Genomic DNA, 26,457 nt, shown 5'->3' on the forward strand with positions numbered 1-26,457 from the left:
GGGAAGGGTGTGGTGGGGAGGGGCAGTGGGGTGGGATGGGGTGGGTGTTTTACGACTATCATGTAATGGGTTTGTACAGTTTTGACGTATTTCTGATGGTTACCAAAAAAAAAACAGTCACTAGCTCCTCCAAATGAAACACTGTGTATATTATTTTGTCAAAATCTATGCATCCATGAGTGAAAAAGAGAACCGTTGTCCTTGTATTATGTGTGTTATTCCTCTGAATGTTTGTGTGTATGTATGTACATATGTACATATGCTCATTCATGCATATCCTCTTATTCGCACCCTTGCCTGACTATCTCCTGACTATCTCCTGTTGATCAGAAACTCTTTGACTTCATTTTATTTCTTATGCTTTCAAATAATATTTTCCTTTCTTTCGTTCTTTCCCCATTTGTGATAAGTTTATGTATGTGGGTTCTTTCTACATAACTTTTTTTCTTTTTTATTTAAGATGGCTTTTTTTCATGTGAGGTTGGTGATGCATAAATAAATCTGGAGGTTCTACAGTGTTGGGACTGGTCATTCATTTTTTTAAATACGTTTTTCTGTCCAACTACAGTAGCCTATGCATGTTGTTCACACAGCTGTGGATACAGCTCTGCACATTCGGGTACTATGCTGCCATCTAGTGGCCAATATGCACCTACACTTAACAGCAGTATTGCAAGTACAGCTCTAAATAAATCCGTTTTCTCTCCGACAAAATGGTGAACAATGTGGTGTAACTGAGCAGGAGATCAATTCTTTCAAAAGTAAGATTCTTTCAGTGAGGTGTAGAGGTACACAGACAGTAAACATTTTTAAATAATCTCTGTGGCTTTTGGCATACTGCCCCTGATCACAGACCTGTGTGACCACATACAAGCCAAAGCAAATATTAAATGAAATCAGTTCACATTATATTAGGGAGGTCTTCGTGCATATCGCAGGCTCAGGAATATTATAATTTTTTTGTGTTTTATTTTTTTTCCATTTTTTTCATGCTGGCTGAACATTTCGACCTCTCGACCTTCACCAGACCGAACTTGAAGAAGACCAAAAGGTTAAAACGGCTCCAAGGACATGGGTAATGAGCATCATTACTGATTGCCAACTGAGTAACCCGCTGAGCAAATTCAAATTGTGCTTTTGCGAGAAGTCTGGATTTCCAGAATAGAAAATTATATGAAGACACAGGATTTGAACAGAAATATGCTACAGGCCTTGGTTTTGGGACCCATCCTTGATATAGATACAGTTTGAACAAAATCTGAGACAGTGCAGTGATAACTCTTTTTTGATTTGACACGGAATAACCCATAGGCCTGTTAATGTTTGTTTGCGCATGGCTGTTTAGTTTTGAGTTTATGATCTACAGTATATTGTCAATAAAGATAGGCACAAAATGTCACATCTCCTCCTGCCACATCTTTTATGTTTCCATTCTTATGCAGCTGGGAACCGTGGTTCTAAGGTCATGTGAGGAACAGATTATGACACGTCTTATTACCCGGATGTGCAAGATGTTTAACACCTTGCAGAAATCTAATAAACGGTCAGCACAGTCTTGCCAACTTTATCACCGACAAACAGCAGTTGGCCCATTACCAACTTTTATCAGTGCCAATTCACTGGACTGCTCGTACGTCAGCTATCCTGTCTCCTGCTGGTTTTAAACCCAAACTCTGCTGCGTTAAGAAAGCCAGCATTAGATTACAGCTGTACAGAGAGAGCTATAAAGAACTGCAAGGATGGCATTCATTGTTTCCATGTTCAATTCTGTTTAATTACCTTAAAAACATAAATCATATTGTTTAATCAGACAATCAATTAACTAAACGGCAAGCAATAAAATAGGATTTTATATAATTGTTCAACATATACAGTACGTAATATTTATGCAAAATTCTAACTTTAAGAACAGTTGAATGTTAAGAAAATTGTGTTGTGCTTTCTTATTTGATTCTGCATGAGAAGTACTGAGTTTTCCTTGAAGAAAATGCAAATAATGTTAATGGAAAACAACATTTTGTCACTTCTAACATGGCGCCCTTGGATCGAAAAACAGTCCCCTCCTCAGGAGGGTATTCCAAGTACGTGGTTTAGTGATCAAACTCAGAGTAAGTGGTAAACCTCCTACAACAAGAGCCCAATGGCATTGTTTTGTTAGGCGAATGAAGCCATACAGCTCTTCTATTAGGAGGTTTACCACTTACTCTGAGTTAACTTATCCTGGTTTGTCACTAAGCCACGTACTTGGAATACCTCCCCTAGTCTCCTCTGCACAGGTCTCCTACAAGCTGTGTACAGGTGATACTCTTTCACTGTCTGTTATTGCTACTTTGTCCAGCTTTGTGATATTTGAAATGCTGATCATTTCTCATTAAATTGAACACTGGCATTTGCATAATTTGTCCTCTGCGTTACATACAGGAACAAGCAGTTCTAGCTCGTTACTTGGCTGTTCTTCGTTCAAAACTGTCAGTGAAAGAGTATACATTTACATAGTTGCGCAAACTCATTTGTAGAGGATCCATTGGCTAATATGCGGAAAGGCTGTGGTGTAACAATTATGAGATGCATTGTGAGTGCATGTCATCAAAATCCATGATCAGACCTACAGTAAGTAGTCCTCTGACTTTGATCAATTATGAATCACAGCACTGTCAACAAAATCCTCTACACAAAGAGGTCACCAATCATGTAAGAGGGGCACGTGGTATTCATTTCAAGCAGAGTTGAGGAATTTGGTTGTTGAACACTACATCATTCATGTTCTCTGTAAATAAATGAAAAGCACATTTAAGTGTATGTACTGTATCTTCTCTGATACTCCCTACAGATCTGTGGGGGTCATAATTAGTCTGTCAGTCTCAATAATTCATGTTTCTAGGATGAAACAGCGCTACAGGCCATTACCAGCATGTAGACCATGAGTTGGCGAACACTGCCTGATAATTGTTCCCAAAAGTAAGTGGATGTACCTTTGACATAACACCTGTAAGGGGATTCACTTTTTATAATGGCACCTGTGACACCAACTCATGTTGTTTAGGATTACCAGCGTGTAGTTGGTGAACACTGCCTGATAATTGTTCCCAAAAGTAAATGGATGTACTTTCCGACATAACACCTGTAAGGGGATTCCCATTTTATAAGGGCACCTGTAGGATGGTAGAACTCTTGTCAGATATGTCGGTTGATGCACTCTGAGATCTACAGAATGTCCTCTCCCTACCTGCACTCCCCTCCAAGCTATACCTGGAACAGAGTGTGGGACTACTCTGAGTGTACTAATCTTGTACATTTACCTGGCTGTCAGAAGGCTATGGCACATAATACACATCGGGCAAGAAAAGAGGTAAACATGTAACACAATTCATTCATAAGCATTTCAAATAAACTACAGGGTTATGGAGATGATCTGTTTTGGTATGATGATCTCACATAACATGTGTTGATACTTGGCTTTGTTTCCCTCCTGGACAATAAACTGATATGAATTCAGCACACTGGAAATTACAGGGTAGATGTGATGGAATTTGATAGCTAAATACCAGCTTGATTTTGACCTCATCAGGAACCAGAAGCTATTGACACACATAGTTGGAAACATGTTAAGGCATGTTTGAAAAACCTGTAGGCTATCACCTCTCCTTATCATTTCAAGGCTTTGTTATATTTGGGCATTAAAGTGTCCTCTTGGACATTGGCTAACTAACTCTTCAGTTCACAGTGCTGGGGGATCCAAACCCTAACCACATACTGGCACGTCACAAAAATATATCTAATGGCGATTATAACAGCTACCAATGACTTACATGCTAAATTGTTGATTTGTTCATTGTTTGGCACAGTCATCTTAAAGTTCATTCAAGTCACTTCAGTCCAGCTTCTGGGATTGGCTAAAAGTAGTAAATTCATGTGGCCGTTTTTGATAAATGTATAAACAGATAGTCAACGAAATACATTGGAACCTTTTCATTAGGCTACAGACTTGTGTCAGCGGTCTCCACTTTGGGCACTGCTGGCTCGGACACAGTGTCGGGTTGTCCGTCTCGACAGAAGAACACGGCTGGATTTTTGCAGGCCCACATGGCTATCTCTCCCCCATTCGCGGGGCTAGAGGAGGAGAGCCTGCTGTTGGCTCCGTGCCTACTCACGTACCGGTCCCGGATCCGGTCTGCTCTCGTTCTGACCTCACGGCCCTGTGTTTGCGTTGACAGGTACGCAGCTATGTTTCTAGTCCTGTAACCCTCTCCTCGACTTCGACCCAGCAGCAAGGATATGTTAGGGTTCCGTATGACATATATCAACGGGTTTATGGCACCGTTCGCCCAGGCCATCCAGATGGCGACCGTGTCCATGGCCGGGTTGAACGAATAATTGCCCAGGGCGGTGATGATTCCCATGAGACAGTAGGGACCCCAGCAAAAGATGATGAACACAATCATGATGAGCACAGTGGTGGCCGTGCGCATTTCACTGTAAAAGCGGAGCAGGTGTGCGTACGTGGTCACTGGCCGCACCCTTATCTCCGACAGGCGAACCGTTTTACAGATGTTATAGTGACAGAAACACATGAGGGCGAAGGGGAAGAGGTAGCACACCGCAATGAGAGATATGCTGTAAGCAGTTCCCATTCGAGACGTGCCAGTGTGAAACACATACATGCAATGGTAGAAGCCCCTCTTGTGAACCACCAACTGCCCTGAGGTTCGTAATACCAGGTACCAGGGGATGGAGAAAAATACCGCCGACAACCACACAGCTACCAACAACTGAATGGCCTTCCTTCTGCCTATCTTTTCTTGAGGCTGTCGCACAATGGCATAGTATCTGTCAAATGAGATGAGCGTCATCGTAAGGGTGGAGATAATGCCGAAGCAAGTGTTGAAAAAACCATTTGCAATGCAAAAACGGTCCCCAAACAGCCACATGCCGTCTTTACTAAAGAGCATCACAAAGGAAAAAGGTAAACAAAGAATGGCCGTCATGAAATCAGATAGGGAGAGAGACATGATGAACGCATTAGTCACGGTCCTCAGTTGTCTATGTTTGATTATAACTACGACCACTGCAGAGTTACCCAAACTGGAGAGAAGGAAAATGACAAGGAGCAACAGGGCTTGGACGGCTACGGCTATACCATGGAGGACCGAATTCCCCTCGGTGCTCCTCACGGGGGTGTGTGGTTGGATGTATGCGCCTGAACTCGTGTAGTTCCTGACGCTGTTCGGTGTACCAAAGCCGATCAGAACCGTGCTCAGTGTCACCACTTCCATCAAATCTGTCCCAGAATTGTTGTCCGCAACGGTGGTGTTGCTGGAGCCGAGCATGGCAGCGATCCTGGGAAAATCCATTGGATACAGTTGGGGAGCATCCACGAAATAGAGGAGGATTCATCCCTTTGGCAATACTATGGCCTACACACTTTGCGTACAGGTTACGTCTTGTTGTAAAAGCGAATCCACCTGGCTGTCACATAGTTAGGCTACTACTAAGACACATAAGTCATTTCGAACAGCCGTTTGCAGTACGTGTCCAGATTCGAGCATGGTTTTGAGCGCTTGTTCTCTCCTCCTAGATGCTACTTCTGTCGAGCGCCGTGCAGCCTATCCCCCTGCTTGGTGTACAAATCCTAGCCTTTACACTTCTGCATGACGTTTAGAGCCGTTGCCATGGCACCAGTGATGATCTTTGGTCCTCAGAATTACGCACTTTCTGAAGATTTGCTTTATTTTCTGTGGCCGTAGCCTACGCATGTAACGCATGCAGGCCTATAGAAAAAAAATCTTAAATACCCGCGGCTGTCAACGTGATGAACAAACATGCATTTAAAATGCTACTTTTGACATGAATTAATAAAGCATCCCATGACAATCCTAACAGAAATACAATTCACATAGGCCTAATTAAAATTCATTGTGTTCGATAGGCTAATCTACCCTTAAAGGCAGGGCAGACGTTTCGTTCCACCGTGCGTAAAGTGTTTTAGGAGTTTTTGTCTAATAATATTGCCCATAACACCGCCAATATGCTAACTGGAGTTTTACAGAGTTAATTTTGATACTGTCTCAGATGAATCTCCAGATTGTCTCTTCAACGCTGCTACATCCAGAGAGGTAAAAATAATTTGAACTTTTTCAGTGACAGTCTCCATTAGTTACTGTACCATATAATACATTCCACTTAAATTTCAGGAACGCAATAATAATAATAATAATAAAAGAGTCAGAGAACATTCATTAGACATGCTGTGGCACTGTTTCCCAAAACTGCTGCTTCCAAGAACATTAACATAATCTCATATACATGGAGGTCAAAGGACAATTATCTGTAAAGACAAATGAAAACCGGTTATTGCTCTAGTTTGAATGGTGGGTGGAGTGCAAAGTCTTTAACTTCATGGGCAAGACCAACCACAAACACTGATGAATTAGCTCAGTGCTCCCACATAACATACAACTTTGACTGTTGATAGACTTCAGACTTGATAGACTTCAGACAGCCATTTAAATTACAGCCCTTAAAATGCAAGCTCCAGGCATCATCACAATAGCTCTAAACGTAGGCTACTCAGAGGAAACAAGAGTGTTGTGTTTTGTTCGTTCAGGCTTTCCCCTGTTACATTTTGCTCTTCCTCATTAGAAGTGCAAGTCTTGAGAGTTTTGAGTATGGATTACCGATTTAGTGCATAGGTATATTGATACGGTAGTATTTATAATTTAGTGTAGTGATATAATCAAATACAGGGGTTGGACAGTGAAACTGAAACACTGAGCCACACTTGAGTTTTCATTTTTTTACATGGATCTGGTTGTCAATATTCATTTATAAGAGCAGTATGCGAAGGTTGTATTAAAGAAACCAACACAACCTAGAGAGAAATGGAGTTTAAAAGAGGACAAATTGATGGTGTGGGTCTCGCTGGCATATATGTGGAGGGTGAATTGACTGAAAGTCTTGATGGCAAGTCCACCGTTATACAGGGCAGTGCTGGCATACCACCATGATGGACAAACCACATCCAACAGGAGTAACTGTTGACGCAAGAGGAAGCTGTATGGATGCTGCCCAGCTCGCTGCAAAATTAATTCCACACCTTGTCTCTCCTGTTTCCACCAAAACTGTTAATCAGGAGCTGCACAGAGTCAACATTCATCATGGTCAGGCTGCTAAAACCAAAGCTTTGGTTGTTTGTACCAATTTTCAAACATCAGTTTCAATGCTGCCAGCGGGCCAAATCATGAGCTGTGGACAATGTGAAACATTCATTTCTCTCTGGATTTGTCACTGTTTCACACTGAGTTACGGTGTGGAGAAGACCCAGAGAGGCTTACCACCCAGACTGTTGCATGCCCAGAGTGGGGGTGGATCAGTGATGGTTTGGTCTGCAATGTCATGGCCCACTGCTAGATGGGTGTGTGTTTCTGTCCATGACTATCGAATTATTGAATTCTGGAGAACCATGCACCAATGGTTCAAACATTGTGCACTGAAAGGGGTGCCATATATCAGGATGACAAGGCATCAATACAAACATCAAGATTGCTGACAGAATTGTGTGAGGAACATGAAAGTGAAGTTGCATGTCTTCCATGGCAAGTGTGGAGTCAGATCTAAGTATTATTATAAGCCACTTGAAGGTGTTTTAGAGGAACAAGTCTGGAAATATTTTCCTCCACAACCATCATATTGTGACCTGGCCACTATATTCTGCAAGAGAAATGGCTCAAAAGTCCTCTGTTCAGGACAACCTGTAGGATTATCTGACATTCGGAAAACTGATGCTGTAATGACTGCAGTGGAAATCCCTATCACTCATAAATTATGTGGTCAAAAAACAGGTGTTTCATTTTCATTATCCAAACATTGTGTATGCATTGCTGTGTTTTTGTAGAGGACAAGCCCTTCGTATCTGCATATGGTTTGGGTCCTCTTCAAAGGATTCAGTGTCATTTTGTGTCATGTTTGTACTGTTGCCCAGGAAGGACAACCCAAAACACTGGCACTAGAGAGGGCCCTCTGTGTTTTTATGGTTTCTAACACTACTGTAATTTCTCCTATATGCTATACGGTTGGACGGAGAGGTATGCAGTTGGATGCTAGTTGGTTGTGGACCGGATGACACTAAATTCTACATACTCTGGCTTTAAAGCACACAGAACGGAAAATATTTGTTCGCTGTGTTAGCTGTGTTAACTGTGTTAAGAGTATAATAAGAGTGGCAAATCTCGGATTGCTTAAACAAGGTGCGGTCCCAGTCCCTCAGTAGCCTATAGCTGACCTGCCCACAGCACTTTGATTTTTCCCCCACAAACTTGAAACATAATTTAATATACTTGCCATTGTTACCATGATGTGACAAACTCAGTACCAGTGTTGGTCAAGTTACTTGGAAAAAGTAATTAGTTACTGATTACTTGTCAAAGAAAGTAATCCCGTTACTTTACTGATTACTTTTTCCCAAAAGTAATTAGTTACTTTACAATTACTTTACTTAGTTAGTTTTCAAAAACACACTAAGGCTACACAACCTGAATATGCTATAAAGCAATACACCTTTCAGCCTAATTGTATTCTTTTTGCATATTCCATCATATAAAATAGAATCAAATGCAGTGTTGTGCATAAACGAGTTCTGTGAACTATGAACTGCATGCAACACATTTGTAAATAAAGAACGTGAATTCGTTCAGATTATGTGAGAGCGTCACTGCTGAGTTTCAATTAAACGTTGCGCAGTTAACCTGCATGTCACGCTCCAATCTTTCATCGATGCTGCGGATGTAACAGAATACATGCTGCATTGTTGCAACAATATTCGGAACGGGTGCGCTGTCGTTGGTAAAATAAAAACAGTAAGTCCTGTGACAGCGGCCGCATTCTGCGCCACCCCTCACTCAAACATACATAGATTCTGTAGCCTATATTTAACTGAAGAGTCGGACCTCCGTCTGGCAAACCTCATAGGCTACCGCAGGGGTTATGTCTGAAAGCGACTACAGAGAACGCAGATGATACAGGCTCTATTATTTACGGACATTTTGCTCATTGTCTCGCAAAGACTCCGACGGTACAAACTTAATTATGTCCACCGAAAACAAGTTCGAAAGTCAACGACCCCAATTTCGAATTTGAAAAGACATTTGAGTTGAAGCATTAGTCCAGAGTGAAAGCATAAGTCATCGAATGAAATGAAAGTAGAAAGAACAATAAAAGTGGAGTAAAGATAAGCCAAAGAAGTCCAAGTCCCGAACTATGGGAAAAGTTTAGGAAAACCCCAACTCACGTAGGTTATTATGCAGCATGGTCATGCTCTCTCCCGCACTCTGTTGTCTCGTCTGTTGTTTACATCTCTCGCAATGCGTTGAACATTATACTGATTGTCACCAGACAGTCTCACAAAGCAATTAAAATCGCAGTTTAGTAACGCAGTAACGCCGCCTAAAGTAATGGTAATCTAATTACTGATTTTGACATTGTAATCCCTTACTTTACTCGTTACTTGAAAAAAGTAATTGGATTACAGTAACGCGTTACTTCTAACGCGTTACTGCCCATCACTGCTCAGTACACATACACACACGCACATTTATTTTAGTTTACAGGAACTTAGAGGAGAGAACAATGCCTGCCACAAGCACAGACTATAATGTAAGGTCTACAAGTCTTTTTTTTACAGTCTTTTTTGAATTTATTTATTTTATTTATTAGTAATTCTGCATGTACAATACACATGGCTCAAACTTATAGGCCCTACATATGAAATCCATGTGCAATATTACAGGTGCAATAAACATTCAGAACAAACAAAACAAGAAAGGAAAGACACACAAATACAGGGCTTGGAAAGTAGGCCTAAATCAGATTCTGTTACTCTGTTCCAGAGTTGCATTGCATTCTTAGAATTCTTTCAGGGCTAGAAAGGAAATGATTGTGAAACCCAATAAAAGTGGGCTTCACTTTTAAGTATCTACATTTATGTATGAAAAATGTACACAGGATGACAATTACATTGACCAGGAGATCATCATTATCATCAAGAAGGATTCATATTTATGCCTATTTTCTCTCCACTACAGCAGATGGCGTAGTTGAGTTGAAAGTTGCATTTTAAAATTCCATTGCAATCCTCGAATCAGGAAGTCTTCCGGTGTCACTTGTGTTATCGTCTATGGTTGTGGACCAAATGCCAGAGGAATTCTCCTAAAACATCTTCTGGATGTATAGCAACATTTATTATGGGTATGTTCCAATTATGAGATATTGAGTCTTTCACGAATAGCGTGTCGCTGGACTTTCTTGTTAACCCCATCGACAAATCAAGCCTAACAAACGTAAGCTCACTGTTAGCGTTATCGATAGCATAGCTAACGTTAACGTTACGCACTTACGCAGGATATATGTAAGCACACACACATACAGAACATAAACATAACCTTTTACACAAAGACATGTTTTTAATATATAGCATAACATTATGCTAGTTCTGATATTTTAAATGTCACGTTAGTGTGGCCTAGAGTGAATGGGTATATGGATTCAGCTGACTAGCGAGCTGTGAATAGTTAAAGAAGTCACTAACGTCAATCATGTAACGTTACTTTTCTGAAGCCATTATTTGAGAAATATGTTCAGCAATGTCATATCTAGCTCACTGATTATCAACACTACACTGTGAGCATTTTCTTAAGTAAACTTAAGGGTGATTCTTACTAAATCTATAACGTTTGCTCCCCATTTTGCTCTGCTCGTGTAATATTCTCTCTTCTCCAGCTGTTGCAATGAGTTCCACCTGTCCGGGTCTTTACTGCGGGAAAATCCTTATTAATGGGTCAATTGAGGGAGAATGTGGTGTAAGTCCTACTATATTTATTATTTATACATTCTAAATATACATTGTCTTCATCTCAAAGCACATTTCCATCCTTTAAAATCATTGTCCGATGTCTGATGAACAAGAAATGTGAATAGCAAGATTGCTGAATAGTGAATGATCCTAACACTGTTTCTCTTTATCTTGTCACATGGGAAGGTATGTCCGAGAGGGGAGAGGACAAATATGCAGAAGATCTGTGAGAAGTGCACCGAGACTCCAGATCTGTACGACTGGCTCTATTTAGGCTTCATGGCGATGCTTCCTCTGGTCCTACACTGGTTCTTCATAGAGTGGTACTCTGGAAAGAAAAGGTAGCTCCATCCTAAAGGTCAATGCCTGCAACACATCAAAGGTGGCATCTGAAAGTGCTTGCTGCAATTTTGCCACTACTAAATTATTGAAGGCTGTTTAAGCTAGACTATTATCATGGCCTTCAGGCCTTGTAAACAAAGAGGACAAAAATAACTTGTGTTGTTCTGTGCACAGTGATCTACTTTTCAACTTGACTGAATTGATTTTTCCACCATTTTTCAGTTCCAGTGCGCTTTTCCAGCACATCACAGCCTTGTTTGAGTGCAGCGCGGCTGCAGTGGTGACCCTGCTCGTGAACGACCCTGTGGGTCGGCTGTCCATCCGCTCCTGCAGGGTCCAGATGCTCTCTGATTGGTACACCATGCTGTACAACCCAAGCCCAGACTATGTCACCACATTACACTGCACCCAGGAGGCTGTTTTCCCACTGTGAGTAGTGCTGATTTGAAACATTCAACTATTTACATTTTTATTTTTATGATGTTATGCTCTGACTGGAGTCTGACTATATAATGTGACTACTCAATTCAGCACTTAAGTTACACCTAGACAAGCACATGGTTGCACTCAAAACTGATTTGCTGTCTGGCTCCAAGGTTCTAAGAGTCCTGAATGGAACTAGTTAAAGAACTAGTTCCTTGTTGGTGGTAAAGGGCTGAAAGAAAGCTTTGATAGCAGTGCTGTTGCATCTTGTGAGGAGAAAGTATGTACAAGTCAATTCCAGAACTACCGTCAATGGCCGCAAAAGGAGAGTCCGGTAAGGGACTTTCTCTTCACAAGATGTTGGCTACTGGAAGAAGAGTAAGCAATGCACTGACTCCATAAACAGTCATTTTATCCTTTTTTTTAATATATATATATATATACATTTACAAGGTAAATTTCACTTTTGTTTGGCTACAGGGACCCCCTTCATAGTAGTATAGACGGGTAGTGATATTTTTAGCCTAGTCAGTGGCTTAGAGGAGTGATTTACTTCAACGTAGTGACATTGCCCCCCAAGCCTCGGGTATATAGCTGTTTGTTTTAAATTCATTTTCCAGTCTTAATCAAACTGCACCAATTGATGTCGCTTTGAGGTCCCAACATGAAAAAATTGACTTATCATCCAGAAAGACTCTAGGTTGAAAAACACAGATCAACTTCTTTATGAGCTAAACAGGCTGAATGTTGTGTTATACCCTTCCAGACACTTTACCCCATAATTATCAACCATGTGAACTGTCAACATCAACACGTTTCCTCTTTACTTCAGATACACCATAGTGCTGATCTACTACGCTTTCTGCTTGGTGTTGATGATGATGCTGAGGCCCCTCCTGGTGAAGAAGATTGCCTGTGGGCTGGGCAAGTCGGACCGCTTCAAAAGCATCTATGCTGCTCTCTACTTTTTCCCCATCCTCACTGTGCTGCAGGCTGTGGGGGGAGGCCTGCTTTGTAAGTACAGTAGCTATTAGATGGGCGTGGGATCAATGCACTCTGCAGACATATGAATTATTTTGACTATGGAAACGTTGAAATAGTTAAGCTGTTGACAATTTTATGAGCGGCATTAACTCACTGACATTGTTTTCTCCCTCTCAGATTATGCCTTTCCGTACATTATTCTTGTGTTATCTTTGGTTACATTGGCAGTATACATGTCAGCTTCAGAAATACAGGTAAGTCATGGAAATACAACTGGAAAAAAGGCTATGTAGTAATGTAAATATTCAAGTGATATTGTGCAATTCTCTCTGTATTAATAAAGAGTTGTTCTTTGTTTCAGTCATTCAAAAACCTTGTCGCTAAGAAGAAAAGGCTGGTCGTGCTGTTCAGTCATTGGCTGCTCCACGCTTATGGCATTATCTCCATCTCCCGATTGGATAAACTGGAGCAAGATCTGCCCTTATTGGCCCTTGTACCGGGTCCAGCTCTCTTCTACTTGCTCACTGCCAAGTTCACTGAGCCCAATCGGATAATATCAGAGGGAGGCAATGGGCACTGATCACCAGTGTAGAGGTGTCCGTGTCTGCAGACAGTCCGAGTTTGTCTGGAAATAATGGCTTGAAATGGAATTGGTGGGCCTTGCGGCACTGGTAATCCAGGAGGACTTGCCCACTTTTCTCAGAGTTGTACTACACAGATGGCTGTTCTTATGTCACTCTCGTCAACATGTTCATGGGTGAAAGAAATGCACATTGTTGTTGAAAGCTATAGGTAGAATTGTATGTATAGGGTATTCTTGTTTTGAAGAAGTGTGCTGTTTGGAATTTTAAAATTAAAGAGAATCTCCACCCAGAGAAGAATGACATATTTATAATGTAATGCATTTGATTTGTTCACTATCATTGTGCATAACTGTAAATAATATCTTATTTATATTCCAAGTATTGTATGTTGTTGAATGGTATTTAAGTATATTTTGTTGCTGGATCTCAAAGATTTTGTTCATAAGAAGCTGAATTGATTTTGCTGAAGGACTATTCCTCAAAACAGCTGTATTGTAACTGTTCACTGAAACAACCATAAAAATATTGAGTCATCTACATCAGATATGTGTAACCTTTCTTGTTTCTGTTTTAAATAAATACTGAAACACACAGACACAATGGCAGCACTCCAGCCTGTCTGCATTAATGTGCTATAATTTAATGAACAGGAATAATGCATAAGATTAAAAATGTGGTACTTAATCAAGCTTAGTACCAAAATCTGGTACTATAGTAAGCTTGATGGTCAAACACTATGTTTTATAACAGGGGAACGTGGAGTTATAGATGGTAGTACACAGCACATGGCTGGGAAGAAGTACAGTGACTTACAAACAGCAACTCACATCATAATAGCTTTTGAGGAGATAAAAGGGCAGTCAAAGATTCAAACTCCCTTGTCAGTTTGTCAATGACACTCCCAATATGGTATTTCCTATTTCCCAGCTTCATCAGTAGATTTTGAAAAGCTTTGTAGTTTTGTAGATCCTTCTCATTAGACTCCTGCCAATAGAGATTTAGATGATGGGTAAGAACTACAATTAAATGAAATTCATACTATAGGACTAGAATGATGAAAAATGTTCTGATATTCTAAATTTAGATTACTTGCCTTGGTTACCACAATGTCATTCCCCCAGGCATCAAGCAGGCTTTCTGGGAGATAAAAAAGCAGGAAAATAGGATAAGTCACATTGAATTCACCATTGGAGCATTTTAAATATTCATGAGAAATACCAGTCGTCTCTTCCATCAGGCTTTTTTTCAGACAATGCTAGAATAGCTTGAAATAAGCTATCCAAGGCATTTCCAACCCAAATAAGGTTACATAGCCTACTTGATCAAAGATAACAACTAAATTAATTAAATACTGTAGGTGTGGTGGGACCTTTAAGTCTTGTAGCTTTTATAGTTAAAAGGGGATTTATTTCTGTGATTTTGGTGAAAGGTGCTCAAACAAAGCACACTGCTACCTTAAAGGATCACGTCACATGTGCCTGGTGGGGCAATGGCTCTGTCGCTAGTTTGGAGTTTAACACGGTTTTAAACTGGAGTTGGATTTGGGAGTTGGAGTTTAAAACCGCTTTAAACTCCAAAACTAGCGACACAGCAATTGCCCCGGTGTGTCTGGGGCTTTGGGAGTACTCACTGAAAAGAGAGCCAACCTCCTCTCGCAACCACTCCGTTTCCTGGGTGTGCCTCGCTTTATCTTGATTGGCATTGAATACGTCCTCTTTCATTTGTTCAATACACTTGAGGTAGAAAGTATAAACTTGGACTTAAAACAGCTTTACACAACTTAACTCCAAATAACAAAGCATACCGTATTTTCTGAACTATTAGCCGCAGCTTAAACATTGATTTAGCTACATTTCTTCAGCTATGAGGTTAATACACAGGGGCAGTTAATATGGTATTGCTATGGTTTTGTTTCTTTTACAGTAAGTTGCATTAAACACTGTCCTGTGGCTTATACACAATACTAAATGTTCAAGGCTAATACACAGGAAATTACTGTAACTTTACATACATTAATAAATGTCCTGAGCCAAGTGCTGTCAGCGGTCTTTGAACTACTCAGAGTTCTGTTTCCCAAAAGCATCGTTGTTAATTATGATAACAACGAACTCGGTAGTGTCACTAGAGTTGCGCATGCACCAAAACACTTAAGTTTAATATTGTCACATATCACGTTTTAAAAAATGGAAAAATGAACAAATAAGAGAATATGTGTTAGTTCTTACTAAAAGGATTTTTTTACGACTGAATTCTAACACCGTAGGCCTATTTTGTATTGTTTTATGTGACTCGAATACAGTCCGCTCACATTTGGCAGAAATAAAACCACAGAAGATGGATTGTAAGTTTGCAACTAAGCTTTTGGGAAACAGACCACAGGGCAGCATGACTCAAAAAGACCTCATCAGAATATTTGCAGGGTTGTACATTATCACTGCTTACATGGGTTACTGCTATGAATGCTGGTAAAATAAGAAAGTGGCTGGTAGATTTCAGACACAACATATGATGATTTACTGTTTAATGGCTGGTGAATTTTACCATTCATCTGTCAGTGACTGGTAGATGTTCACATTTTCAAAAAGTTAATTTTCTTCCCTTCATGTAAGATTTGAACTCACCACATGGAAGCGACAGTTCTCGCGGTCGACCTGCTCCAGCATTACGCCGTTCTCGTAGATGACTCTCTCCGTCTCACTGATCTGCTCCGCCTGGGACTTCAGAATCTCAAGGTGGTTCCTCCTCAGTTCCACCAACTCCAGCTTCAGATCCTCCTGCATCAGACACATTCATGCTCAACAACAGACCTGTACACCTTCATCGGAAAACACTCCTGTGTTCAACAAAAGAGACGTCCACATTCAAGAGCATACAGATCAAAGAACAACATACACATTCAAGAATAACGTACACATCCAAGAACAACATACATATGTAAGAACAACATATACATCTAAGAACATACAGTACACATTCAAGAACAGCCACGTATCTGTATGGTATAATGCAGAACAGTCCGAACCTTTGGTCTCAGTATGGCAACAATGTCGTCTTGAGTATCCTGAATACTGAGCTCCAATTGCATTTTTTTAAATTTCAGGTCTGAGGAAACAGAAGGAAAAGGAAACTCTAAAATATCTATGAGTATATTGTACATGAACATATTAGCTACACTTGAAGAATACTATGTGACTAGATGACCAAGGTATATAAAAAACAAACAAAGAAAAAGAAGTCAGACAGAGAAGTCAGTTTTGCAACATGTCGTAGACCTGCGACAGATGGAAGTGGAAACAATGTGTTGTTGATTGAAAGTGAGAAAGGTAATACATGCAACCAAGTATGAATTATATATCGGTGAATATATAATGATCAAACGTTGGCATGGAACACCTGGCCAAGGTGCAGTGATTACCTGTAGTCTCTTTTGTCAGTGTCTGGTGTCGGGCCTGGTCGATGTCAAACTCGCCCTCCACGCCAGACAAAATCGACTGCTCGATCTCAAGCAACTCCTCCAACTCCAGCCGGTGTTTAGTGAGAGATTCAGTCTCCTCCTTTATTTACAAAACACTCGGAGACATTCATTTGTGCAATGACATGATAACAGATGGGTGAGTAGTCTGTGGTAGCTCTCAGCATGGATGATGGACAAAGGGTTACCATTGAAAATAAACAATTTCGAATGTTTGCACAAAAATCTTTGGAATGCACATTAGGTCTCGGCATCGTCTAAAAGAGATATAAACCGCATGCATTTTCTCATAGCAGAGCTGAACAATGCAGTCACCTCAAATTGCTCAATCTCGGCGATGACGGCAATCTCCATTTCTCTGGTAGACTCTGCAGCCTCAGCCACCATCTTTTTGAGACGCTCGATGAGCGAGCTCATGAACACGTGCTCTTGAAGCTTCTTCTCCTGATTGGACATGAAACAACGTCAATCAGAGTCCAGACATAGGCTACTATGTGAATGTGAATGTATAATGGTGGATGAAACAAATTATCGGTAGAAATATGAAGAGAGGGCAGCAGTCGGACCTCCTCCCGTAGTTGGTGGCTTTGCTCCTTGGTGTTCTCGATGGCTTCATTGACCTTGTTCATGTGCTCCTCGTGAGCTACTTTCAGGTCCTCAAGAGACTGACAGAGCTCTTCTCTCTCGGTTTCAAAGGCAGCCCTAACCAGAGAGAGAGAGAGAGAGAGAGAGAGAGAGAGAGAGAGACACATGAGAGATGTGCACGTTTGTATTGTAGCGTTCAGCTAGATATGCGCAAAGTTGAACTCGCCCATCATTGATTTAACGGTACTGGAATAAAAAGACAGGTAATACACTGATTTCATAAACTGTCCTTGTCATAACCTCTCTTTACACTTTCAAAGTTTACAATAACCGTCTCTACGCTGCCACTTAAATATAAGGCTATTTTAAACCTGGTCAATGGTTTGAAAAGAGTAATTTATTTTGACGTGGCTCCACGCCCACTGCTACAAGCTATAAGCCATTTTGTTGCTAACGCAAACAACAATCTATCTTAAAACTCCTCCAATTAACGTGAATTTGCTCCAAAATGAAAGTTTGAAATCGTTATCCATGAATAAACCCTAGGTTGTGTGTGTACACCAAACCATTCCTTTAAGAGAGGAGATCTGAGAGGTTCACCAAACCTGGTCTTCTTCTCTTTTGCCAACTGTACTTCCATCTCCTCAAGATTCCGTTTGAAAAGGTCATTGTTCACTCTGAAATGACACACACACACACACACAGATACCCAAAAGGAAATAGAACACCAGTGAAGAACAACTTACATAAACATCTGCGACGGTTTTGTAGGAATTTAAAGCAATTTCTTGCTCCACATTTTAATATTGTTTGTGTTTGTGTATCAAGCCACTAAGGAGTCAGTCAGACTTACACAGTTGTTTCATGGAGTTGTCGTATCCCCTCCTCCATCTCTTTGATCTCTATTTTATACTTGGCAATGGAGGCGATGCGTTCCTCCAGTCTCAGTTTAGACCACTCCAGTCTAAGGCACATCACATAACACAATTAACTGTCCTGTCAGTATGTGTCAGCAGTTGTTCACTATCAGGCATTTCAAGTTATTAATTATATATTATGGACGATCTATATTCATAGATAAAAAATCAACTGACCAACCAATCAATCAACCAGTCAGTCAATCAATCAAAAAAGCATAATATATTATGACAACCACATTAAATCAGAAAGGGCATTACCGCCTGGCCATGGCATTGTGTTCAGCCATGGTATCATCCTCGAGTTTCCTCTGGATGTTGAAATGGTCTGTCAGTCTTGTGATTGATGCAAGGTGAACGCTAGTCAAAAGCTCACATTCCTTGATCTCCTCGTCTGTCTGAACACACAAACACAAGGTCAGTGGTTCGGTGCTTACAGTGTCATCTAAGTACACTTCCAAAGTCGTATTTCAGAAACAAAAATAAACATGATTCTATTTCTGTTAGGGGATAGGCAGTCATACACAACCAGAGCTCTTAGTATCTGAAAGCCTGCCTCCAAAGGCTGAGGCAAGAAGACATTCACCTCATCATTCCCTGCATCAGACATCAATCGTACCACAACCTAGTATCATGCACTATTCAGGAGCCTGACTGTTACAGTCTTGCTCCCTATTAACTCTGACAGGAAATGCAGTTCTCTTCTGTTTTGAATGACCTTCATATGACAAAATCAAAGCTGTGTGTGCTATGTTTAAGGTCAAACCGAAATCTCCCGCTCAGAGTGGGCTGCAGCGTGGTTAAATTTTCACTAGTTGTAGCCTCACTTGTGCACTTACAATGACTGGCAGAGGGCACACAGGCAACACCACAGAGTTTGTTTAATTTTAACGTCCACTCTTTGAGAGCCTGTCGGCCTGTGGAGGCCCTCCCATTGGCTGTGTGAACTATTGCACATCTAAGGACAGCTCAGTGGTCCAACTCTTAGGAAAGGTCAGCTTGGAGCAGATTGTCTTTGAAGGGGTGTTCTTTCAAAAAGATCAATTTGAAAACACACCAGCAGGCTCTGTCTCGGGGACACAGAAATCGATCGGCTCAAACCTGACATCCAACAGGGTACGGCTTTCCATTTCACCAGTGTTCATATAATAAATGAAATTAAATGAAATTAAAAAAAAAAATTTATGCTGCACACCGTACACATTAACAAATAATGAAACCCAGGGTAAATGTGTGTATATGCACATCCATCTAGTGTTGTATTGTTTTGGGGTGCATGTGGGGGATGGTCACACTTCGTCATATTCAAGGCACGGCGTCTTACCTCTAAAATGCTTTGCTGTAGGGATTCCTCTTTATTTCTGAAAGCCACTCTGAGCTCCGCAAGCTCTTTTTCATGAAACGCTCTGTCAAAATGAATCATTATGTTTTAGGAAATGCCGACTTCAAATAAGACCCGACAAATAAGAACTGTGACATGATGTAATGATGATCTTATGTAGGTTGTGGTTTATTCAATGTCAACAAAACACAAAAATATATGATTTGAATGACACCATTTTTCAAACAGTCCTCCATGCATAATGACTATGATTTGGAAATGACAGCCTGCTATCTTGTTCATTGGTAAGATATGCCTTTTCAATTATGAATGGATACACCCAAGAAGACATGTGCTAACTTATTCACCATTTAATAATAGCTCTTGACATACTGATTTTGCAGAGTACCTTTGTTGTTCAAGTTTTTCTGACTTGCTGGTTTCCTCTGCGAGTTGTTTATTAAATCTTTTCTCTGTTGCTATTAGTCTGGATATGGTCATTTCAATTTGATATACTGTCTGTAACAGAAAATGCCATTAATTGCAAAGATGACACAATGACTCAAAAACCCATTTTCAATTTGGAATACAGTATACAGTATGATAAAGTGCCAATGATGGTGCTTTAACTCACATTCCTGAGGTCCACTTCCCTGTCCTCTCTCTCCTGCAGTTCAGTTGAAAGAGCATCCAGTTCTCTACGTATTTGGCCATTGTTTATTTTCTGCTGTTGGATGCTATTCGTGTACTGCTCGATCTAAATCAACAGAAACATCAGCTGAAAAGGCAGAAATGAATAATGAGAGAAAACAATAAAATATTTAACATGCAGTACCTGTTCTTCCAAATCATTCTTGGCCTCTGTGAACTTGTTTGTTTCCTGGGTGGCGTCACTTAGTAGGTCACCTCTTATGAGCTCTACACTGGCTATTTTAGCTTTAATATCTTCAATCTCGTTGATCTTCTCATTGAGCAAGATCTGCTTGTTGGCTTTCTCTGCCAGTTGGAAGTTGAGCATGCTGATGACATTTTCATGGTTTCTTTTAACACGCTCTCTCTCTGGGCTGTAACACAATACGTTTAGGGTGAATTGACTCCAAATATATTCAGTATATTTGAGAGACACACATTTGATCATCTTCCATGAGATCTTGTGACATGACATCCTGAAAAATACTGTCCTTGCTAACCACTGAGCTGTTCTGAAACAACGGTTCTCAACCTAGAGTCCTCATGTGCTAGAATAATATTGGCCTACCACTTATGACGATGAGCATCTCTGCTACAGACTATACTGTCTATCAACCAAAAGTGATAACTTATTACATAGAAAACAAACATAACAGACATGACAAAAAAGAAGAAAAAAATAGTTCATTAGCCTACTATGATCTGTGATGGGGTGTTGCTGATCCCTTTCAAAAACCTCTATTTCAAGTGTAAAAACTGCAGTTAGGGAGGAATTATTTATATGCAAGAAATGCCCTAATTATGGATATCACTACATAGTAGCCTACAGCACTTTACAGCAGACATGTTTTGGCCATAAAGTATTTTGCAATTTGTTAGAGTAGTTTCTTACATGTAACTGCAGTTCTTTTTTGAAAGGGTTAATCCAGGCTACCTAAATTTGTATCTTACTAAAGCAGAGCGTTCTGCTCCTCAAGAAGTCCTTGGTTCACTTCCATTGATTCAATTTCCTCCATAAGGCTTTTGAGTTCAGCTTCAAGTTGGTTTAGCTGAGTTGAATTGACATTTCTTGCTGCCGCCACACCATCTGAAATAGGCCCACATTCAAATAAATTCTGCCAACTGAAGCATATTACGCTGCTAGTGACAATGTTATAAATCTACCCACCTGTAATTTCCTTGGTTATTTCATCTCGAAAACGAAGAACTTGGTGGCGGACCTTGCCACTCTCAATGGTTTCGACTTCAAGTTGCTCATGGACGGCCTTTCGGGACGCCTCCTGAGCGAGAAGACAGAGCTGTTTATGCTACGTGTGTTTAGAGATCACGTGAAATGTACTCAAAAATAAAGGCCTGATCACGGTTTGAAACGTTAAGTCTGATTCACCAGTTCTCTAATAGCGGTCGATATCTCCCTGAGATGGTGACTTGCTTCTTGGCTGAAGGAGACATCTTCATCTTTCAGCTGTTTTTCTTCAGACGGCATGCGTAAAATGAGATGTAAGTAAGTCTGTAAGACTGTTAGTTACATTTCAATGTGTGGACTTAGCAGCTACCCCATTAACAGAGTCAGTGAACTTGGTGCAAAGCTAAGCTCAAGATTTCTTACCTAACTCGCTCAAGTGCTCCAAAGCGAGAAGCACTGCTGGAAAATCTGGCACTAAGCAAGAGGCCATTTCTTTCTCTGTGAAGCTTCGGAGGTAGAGCTGGCTTTTACCATCAGTTAAACATACATAAAGCGTTCTGTAGCGGACTGCATGGCAAACTTTTAATAGTAGCCTACGGAAAGGCACAGCTGGTTTTCAGCACTGGTAGAGGCAACACTGGCTCGTGGTCTGTGTGTGAGTTGGCATAGCAACAGTAAGCGCGAGTGGAGAGGAGGAGATAGAACCGATAGAACCTGAGAGCACACATTTTTTCTTTCTTTTACCCAGAAGTTTCCCGAGTCATTGTTTTGATATGGATGTTTTGTTGGAGGTCCTGTCAATGCACTCAACGTGTGAGACTATGGTGTGTAGAAGTGGGCATTTCTCTCAACTCTTATGGAATGGTGGCTAACAAGTTGACATTTTAATTTGACTATAGGACTAGTTTATTTAGGCCTATTTAATGAGGTAGCCTAGGCATAATCCCATACTGTTCTGAATCAGTCTATTCATCGGAGCTTTAAGAAAATTAGTCGTGAAATGCATAGGCTATTTCCGTCATATAGTTTGCAGCTGATTGAATGAAGCACGTAGCCTACTACACCAGATGGCAGCAAAGAATCATGAATGCTAAAACATCACCGTTGCTCACTGACATGTCAGCCCGTTTTCAAGCATGCTAAAATATTGCTAGTAGATTACTCAGTTTTGCTTGCCACGGCTACTATTGACTAGAAATGACACAAAGGAGAACAACTGTCCACATCTGGAGAGGCAGTGCTCAGACATGCTCTACTGCATCATATCACCTGCAGACTGCAGAGGGCATTGTTGGTCCATCTATGGACTACCCATATGTAAAAAAATGCACATAAATTAAAAAGGAAACGTTTAGGGGTTGAAGAAAGACTCTCTAAAATGATCTAACCTTGCCACTTTCATACCCTAAACGTGCTATAAAAGAATATGAAGTAGCCTACCAGATGCATTCCCATGTAGCCTACTTGATAACAATAGGTGAAATTCTCCATCTGCTTCAGACACTGCAGTTCTATGCTTCACTGGCTCTGCTCCATGTTCAACTATAGCAATGCATAGTGCATGGATTAAAAAAATGCATGATTTACTGGACATAGGCCTACCATACAATCAGAAATTGTAGCCTAAACAGTAGCCTACCCTATTACCTTTTTGGGACAAACAACACAGACCTGCTCAGCCTGCTCAGGTGTATATGTAGGTATTCTCTCTCTCTCTCTCTCTCTCTCTCTCTCCTCTCTCTCTCTCTCACACACACACACACACACACACACACACACACACACACACACACAGCAGTCTCTGGAAATAGTCAGAGCTCAGAGGGTGTTGGCAGACCGTTAAGTAGGCCCTGCCAGTGTAATCGTAATTGGACTGACATCCTCAAGTGAGATTCATGGGCACTGGCCATCAGATATTATTAAGTCAGAGTAGCACTCCTCTCACTTTGCACTCTCAGAAATAAAGGTACAGGAAAGTAAAAAAAAAGGTACAAATGCTCGTCGCTGGGGCAGTACCCCCAAGGGGAACAACCTTGTACCATATTAATGGGTACAAAGAAGTACCCCTACAGTCTGTGCCTTTTTGGTACATATAGGTCCCTTCAAGGGTACAAATGGCTCGTCGCTGGGGTGGTACCCCCAGGGTACAGCAATTGTACCCTTACCATAGGTACAGAGTTGTACCCTTGTACACTGTACCTTTTGAGAGACAATTTTGTACCTTTGCAATATATTTGTACCTTAATCCACTGGTAAAAAGGGGTACCCCATTAGATGGTACCAACTTGTTCTCGTTAGGGGTACCACCACAGCGACGATGCCATTGTACCTATAAAGTGGCAAAAATGCCACTTAAATAGTTAAAGTAGTTAAATAGAGAGGAATGAGGAAAAGAAAGACCACAATCTTCATTTTCAATCAACTTTATTGAATGCAGTTTTTCACTTTTAAATCCCTATGATCCCTGGGAGGAGGAAAAATAATGTATAATGCTTAAACTCTTATGATCTGTTTATAAAGTAGAAAGAGGCAACATTAAAATATTAGTCAATACACAGAAGTGCTAACACATTTGTACAATTTGAAGGTATCATTTTTAACTTCTTACACACAGTATATCATTGCCATAAAGACATAAAAAGGACCCGGTCTACCATAAGTGAGCAGAGGCTTTGTCCCTCAAACGCAGACTTCCAGTCTTCTTGGGTCACCTGGGCAACTGGATACGGTGTGTTGGGTTCATCCTGAAGAATACAACAAAACAGATAGGGATGCACGTTTTGATTGGTCAAAAAAGAGAGAGATAGTTGATGGACCCCCCGCCCCCAAACAAACAAACAAATAATCATACCTATGGCCTACCTACCACTCGGTGACTCATGACATTAAAAAAAAAAAAGATAAATCAATCAATCAATCAATCAATAAATAACTAAATAAATCAACTACTAACTAGGGTAGACTGCGACCAGTAGCACCAGTCAGCAGCCAGAGAGCTAGGCAGAAGCTAGAGATGCGTACCTCTCCCATTATGATGTGATGATTCACACTCTCTTTAAAAATGATTGGCAGGAGGATGAGTGCCGCTCTGAAGTCCATTCCTAGAAGAGAAGAGAGAGATACTTTATTCATGTTAGGCATCCAGTAGCTTACACACACACACACACACACACACACACACACACACACACACACACACACACACACACACACACACACACACACACAATCAAAATCTGATTATCATCTCAGAATGCACTGAATTGTCTACAGATTTTTCCACACACGCGCTTATCAAAGTGTAATAATAACATACCATTAGTCTTCAACAAAACCACTCTTTGGATGAATAAAGCTAGTTTCATGCTTCGTGTTAGGTATCAGTAGTGACAATGGTAGCGTCCATACATCAATCAACTGATTCAGTTTATAAATGCAATATGACCACTCACGTGCAGCAAGTCACGGAATGAAAGCATAAATTCCTGTCCTATACTATTGAATTAAGTGACCAGTGCAGCAGACCTGATTAATCAATAGTAAGATTGACTGGATATTAACACATCCCACCCCATCGGTGGAGGGCTGGAGGAAGCTTTGAGAAACACATTTGTGCTTTCATTCAGTGGCCTGCTGCAGGTGAGTGGTCACATTGGTCCTATGAACTGTGGAATAGTAAATTGACGTACAGACGCTTCCATGGTCACTTCTGAAACTTAAAACACACACACACACACACACACACACACACACACACACACACACACACCTATTAGGATGAAGCGTGGGACTGCAACAAAGCTAGTTGGACAAAAATAACTATCAGGAGGGCAGCAGGGCAGCAGGTCCTCACACCACCTGCAAACAGAGGGAATAGAAGAAGGCGAACATTAATACATTGCAAAACTCACAGAACATGAAAAGACCATCACTGATGCACTACTGCACTCACATGCATCTTAAATAAACATATGCCTAGGTGTAAGTCATCAAACATGGCACAAATAAAGGCTATAAAATGAAGAACATGAAGCCTAACACTTCCATAAACAAACTAAAAATCCCTTTACTTTGCATGATATTTCTGCTAATTGAAATTCCCCACATGCCCCCCCATTCACATCCACTATAAGACAGATCTATCAATTAGCATACAACACTACTGTTCCTAAATCAGGGGGTGAAATAACTTAATATTAACCTACTTCATTCGTTTTACTGGTCCTTTTTCCAGTTATAGCAACACTACATATTATGCATCAACACTATCGATACATGTATTATGATTAAGTAACGACCCATGCCCCATGGAAGGTCGAAAGGTAAGGTTAACTTTCCTTGTGTGTCTGTTAACGTTAACAACAACTTTCGTTGTGTCTGCTAGCTAACTTTAGCCTGCATTGTAACAGCCACTTTAAATGTATATATGATAGGTAGGCTAAGCTATTGCGCCTGATGAGTGAAAACTCACACTCTACATTCAAAACGACATCTCAGACTGAATTATTGCTAGATATGGTATTAACTCCAAAAATTCTACATAAAGGTGAAATTAGTAACTGGAAAAGTTAACATTAACAGCTAACATCGCTAACGTTAGCGAAGTTAGCTCGCTAGCACTATTTGATAGCTATTATTTGCTAACTAATTATGATTTCTATGATGGCTAACGGCTGTGGTTAATATTTCATTGTGAAAACGGTACATTTCTAATAAATTCCCGTTTTCAATTGGCATACAAAAGTACTGTAATTCTTACCTTGAATACGATGATGGCAGAGTAGGCCTACAGCACACAGCTTGCAGTCAGATTCATGATAGAAAAGTGACGGTTGATGTGTCTGAGTCTGAGGTCATTCGAAGCCCTCGATTTGGCATATCCCAGAGGATTGTGTACCCTTGCAAAAAGGCACTTAATAGCACCCCAGCTTATGTACCCTGTCACGAAAGGTACTTCTCAGTACCGCACAGGAAGTGTACCCTTTCATCAGAATAAAGTACTTATTTTGTACCCTACAGGATGTACCCAAAAGGTACTTCTTAGTACCCCTTGGGAACACAACAGGACCTTTAATGGTACATTTCTGAATGTTGTACCTTAAAGAACTAG

The 26,457-nt window shown here is 40.6% G+C and overlaps 3 protein-coding genes and 1 long non-coding RNA gene across 4 annotated transcripts; 1 reads left to right on the forward strand and 3 right to left on the reverse strand.

Moving 5' to 3' along the window:
* Positions 1-3,977: 3,977 nt before the first annotated feature.
* Positions 3,978-5,351, reverse strand: LOC134067940 (G-protein coupled receptor 135). The gene has a single exon (XM_062523429.1). The coding sequence runs from the start codon at positions 5,349-5,351 to the stop codon at positions 3,978-3,980; it is 1,374 nt and encodes a 457-aa protein (XP_062379413.1).
* Positions 5,352-10,140: 4,789 nt separating this feature from the next.
* On the forward strand, positions 10,141-13,707 carry jkamp (jnk1/mapk8 associated membrane protein). The gene is made up of 7 exons (XM_062523307.1): positions 10,141-10,239; positions 10,771-10,850; positions 11,030-11,184; positions 11,408-11,614; positions 12,441-12,622; positions 12,770-12,846; positions 12,954-13,707. Exons 1-7 carry the CDS (start codon positions 10,236-10,238, stop codon positions 13,170-13,172), a joined length of 924 nt encoding a protein of 307 aa, XP_062379291.1. The 5' UTR covers positions 10,141-10,235; the 3' UTR covers positions 13,173-13,707.
* An 89-nt stretch (positions 13,708-13,796) lies between these two features.
* ccdc175 (coiled-coil domain containing 175) lies at positions 13,797-21,962 on the reverse strand. Its single transcript, XM_062523305.1, has 19 exons — positions 21,771-21,962; positions 21,549-21,634; positions 21,330-21,441; positions 21,113-21,248; positions 20,307-20,535; positions 20,106-20,228; positions 19,881-19,990; positions 19,475-19,556; positions 18,412-18,548; positions 18,087-18,197; positions 17,839-17,910; positions 17,215-17,350; positions 16,964-17,092; positions 16,592-16,730; positions 16,199-16,278; positions 15,798-15,950; positions 14,807-14,909; positions 14,270-14,313; positions 13,797-14,160 (listed from the first exon to the last, which is right to left on the reverse strand). Exons 1-19 carry the CDS (start codon positions 21,835-21,837, stop codon positions 14,005-14,007), a joined length of 2,205 nt encoding a protein of 734 aa, XP_062379289.1. The 5' UTR covers positions 21,838-21,962; the 3' UTR covers positions 13,797-14,004.
* Positions 21,963-24,400: 2,438 nt separating this feature from the next.
* Positions 24,401-26,175, reverse strand: LOC134067850 (uncharacterized). The gene is made up of 3 exons (XR_009936573.1): positions 26,107-26,175; positions 25,117-25,205; positions 24,401-24,448 (listed from the first exon to the last, which is right to left on the reverse strand). It is a non-coding gene; the product is annotated as an uncharacterized LOC134067850 (long non-coding RNA).
* Between the last annotated feature and the right edge of the window lie 282 nt (positions 26,176-26,457).

This window comes from Sardina pilchardus, chromosome 20 (assembly GCF_963854185.1).
Source record: "Sardina pilchardus chromosome 20, fSarPil1.1, whole genome shotgun sequence".
Lineage (NCBI taxonomy): Eukaryota > Metazoa > Chordata > Actinopteri > Clupeiformes > Clupeidae > Sardina > Sardina pilchardus.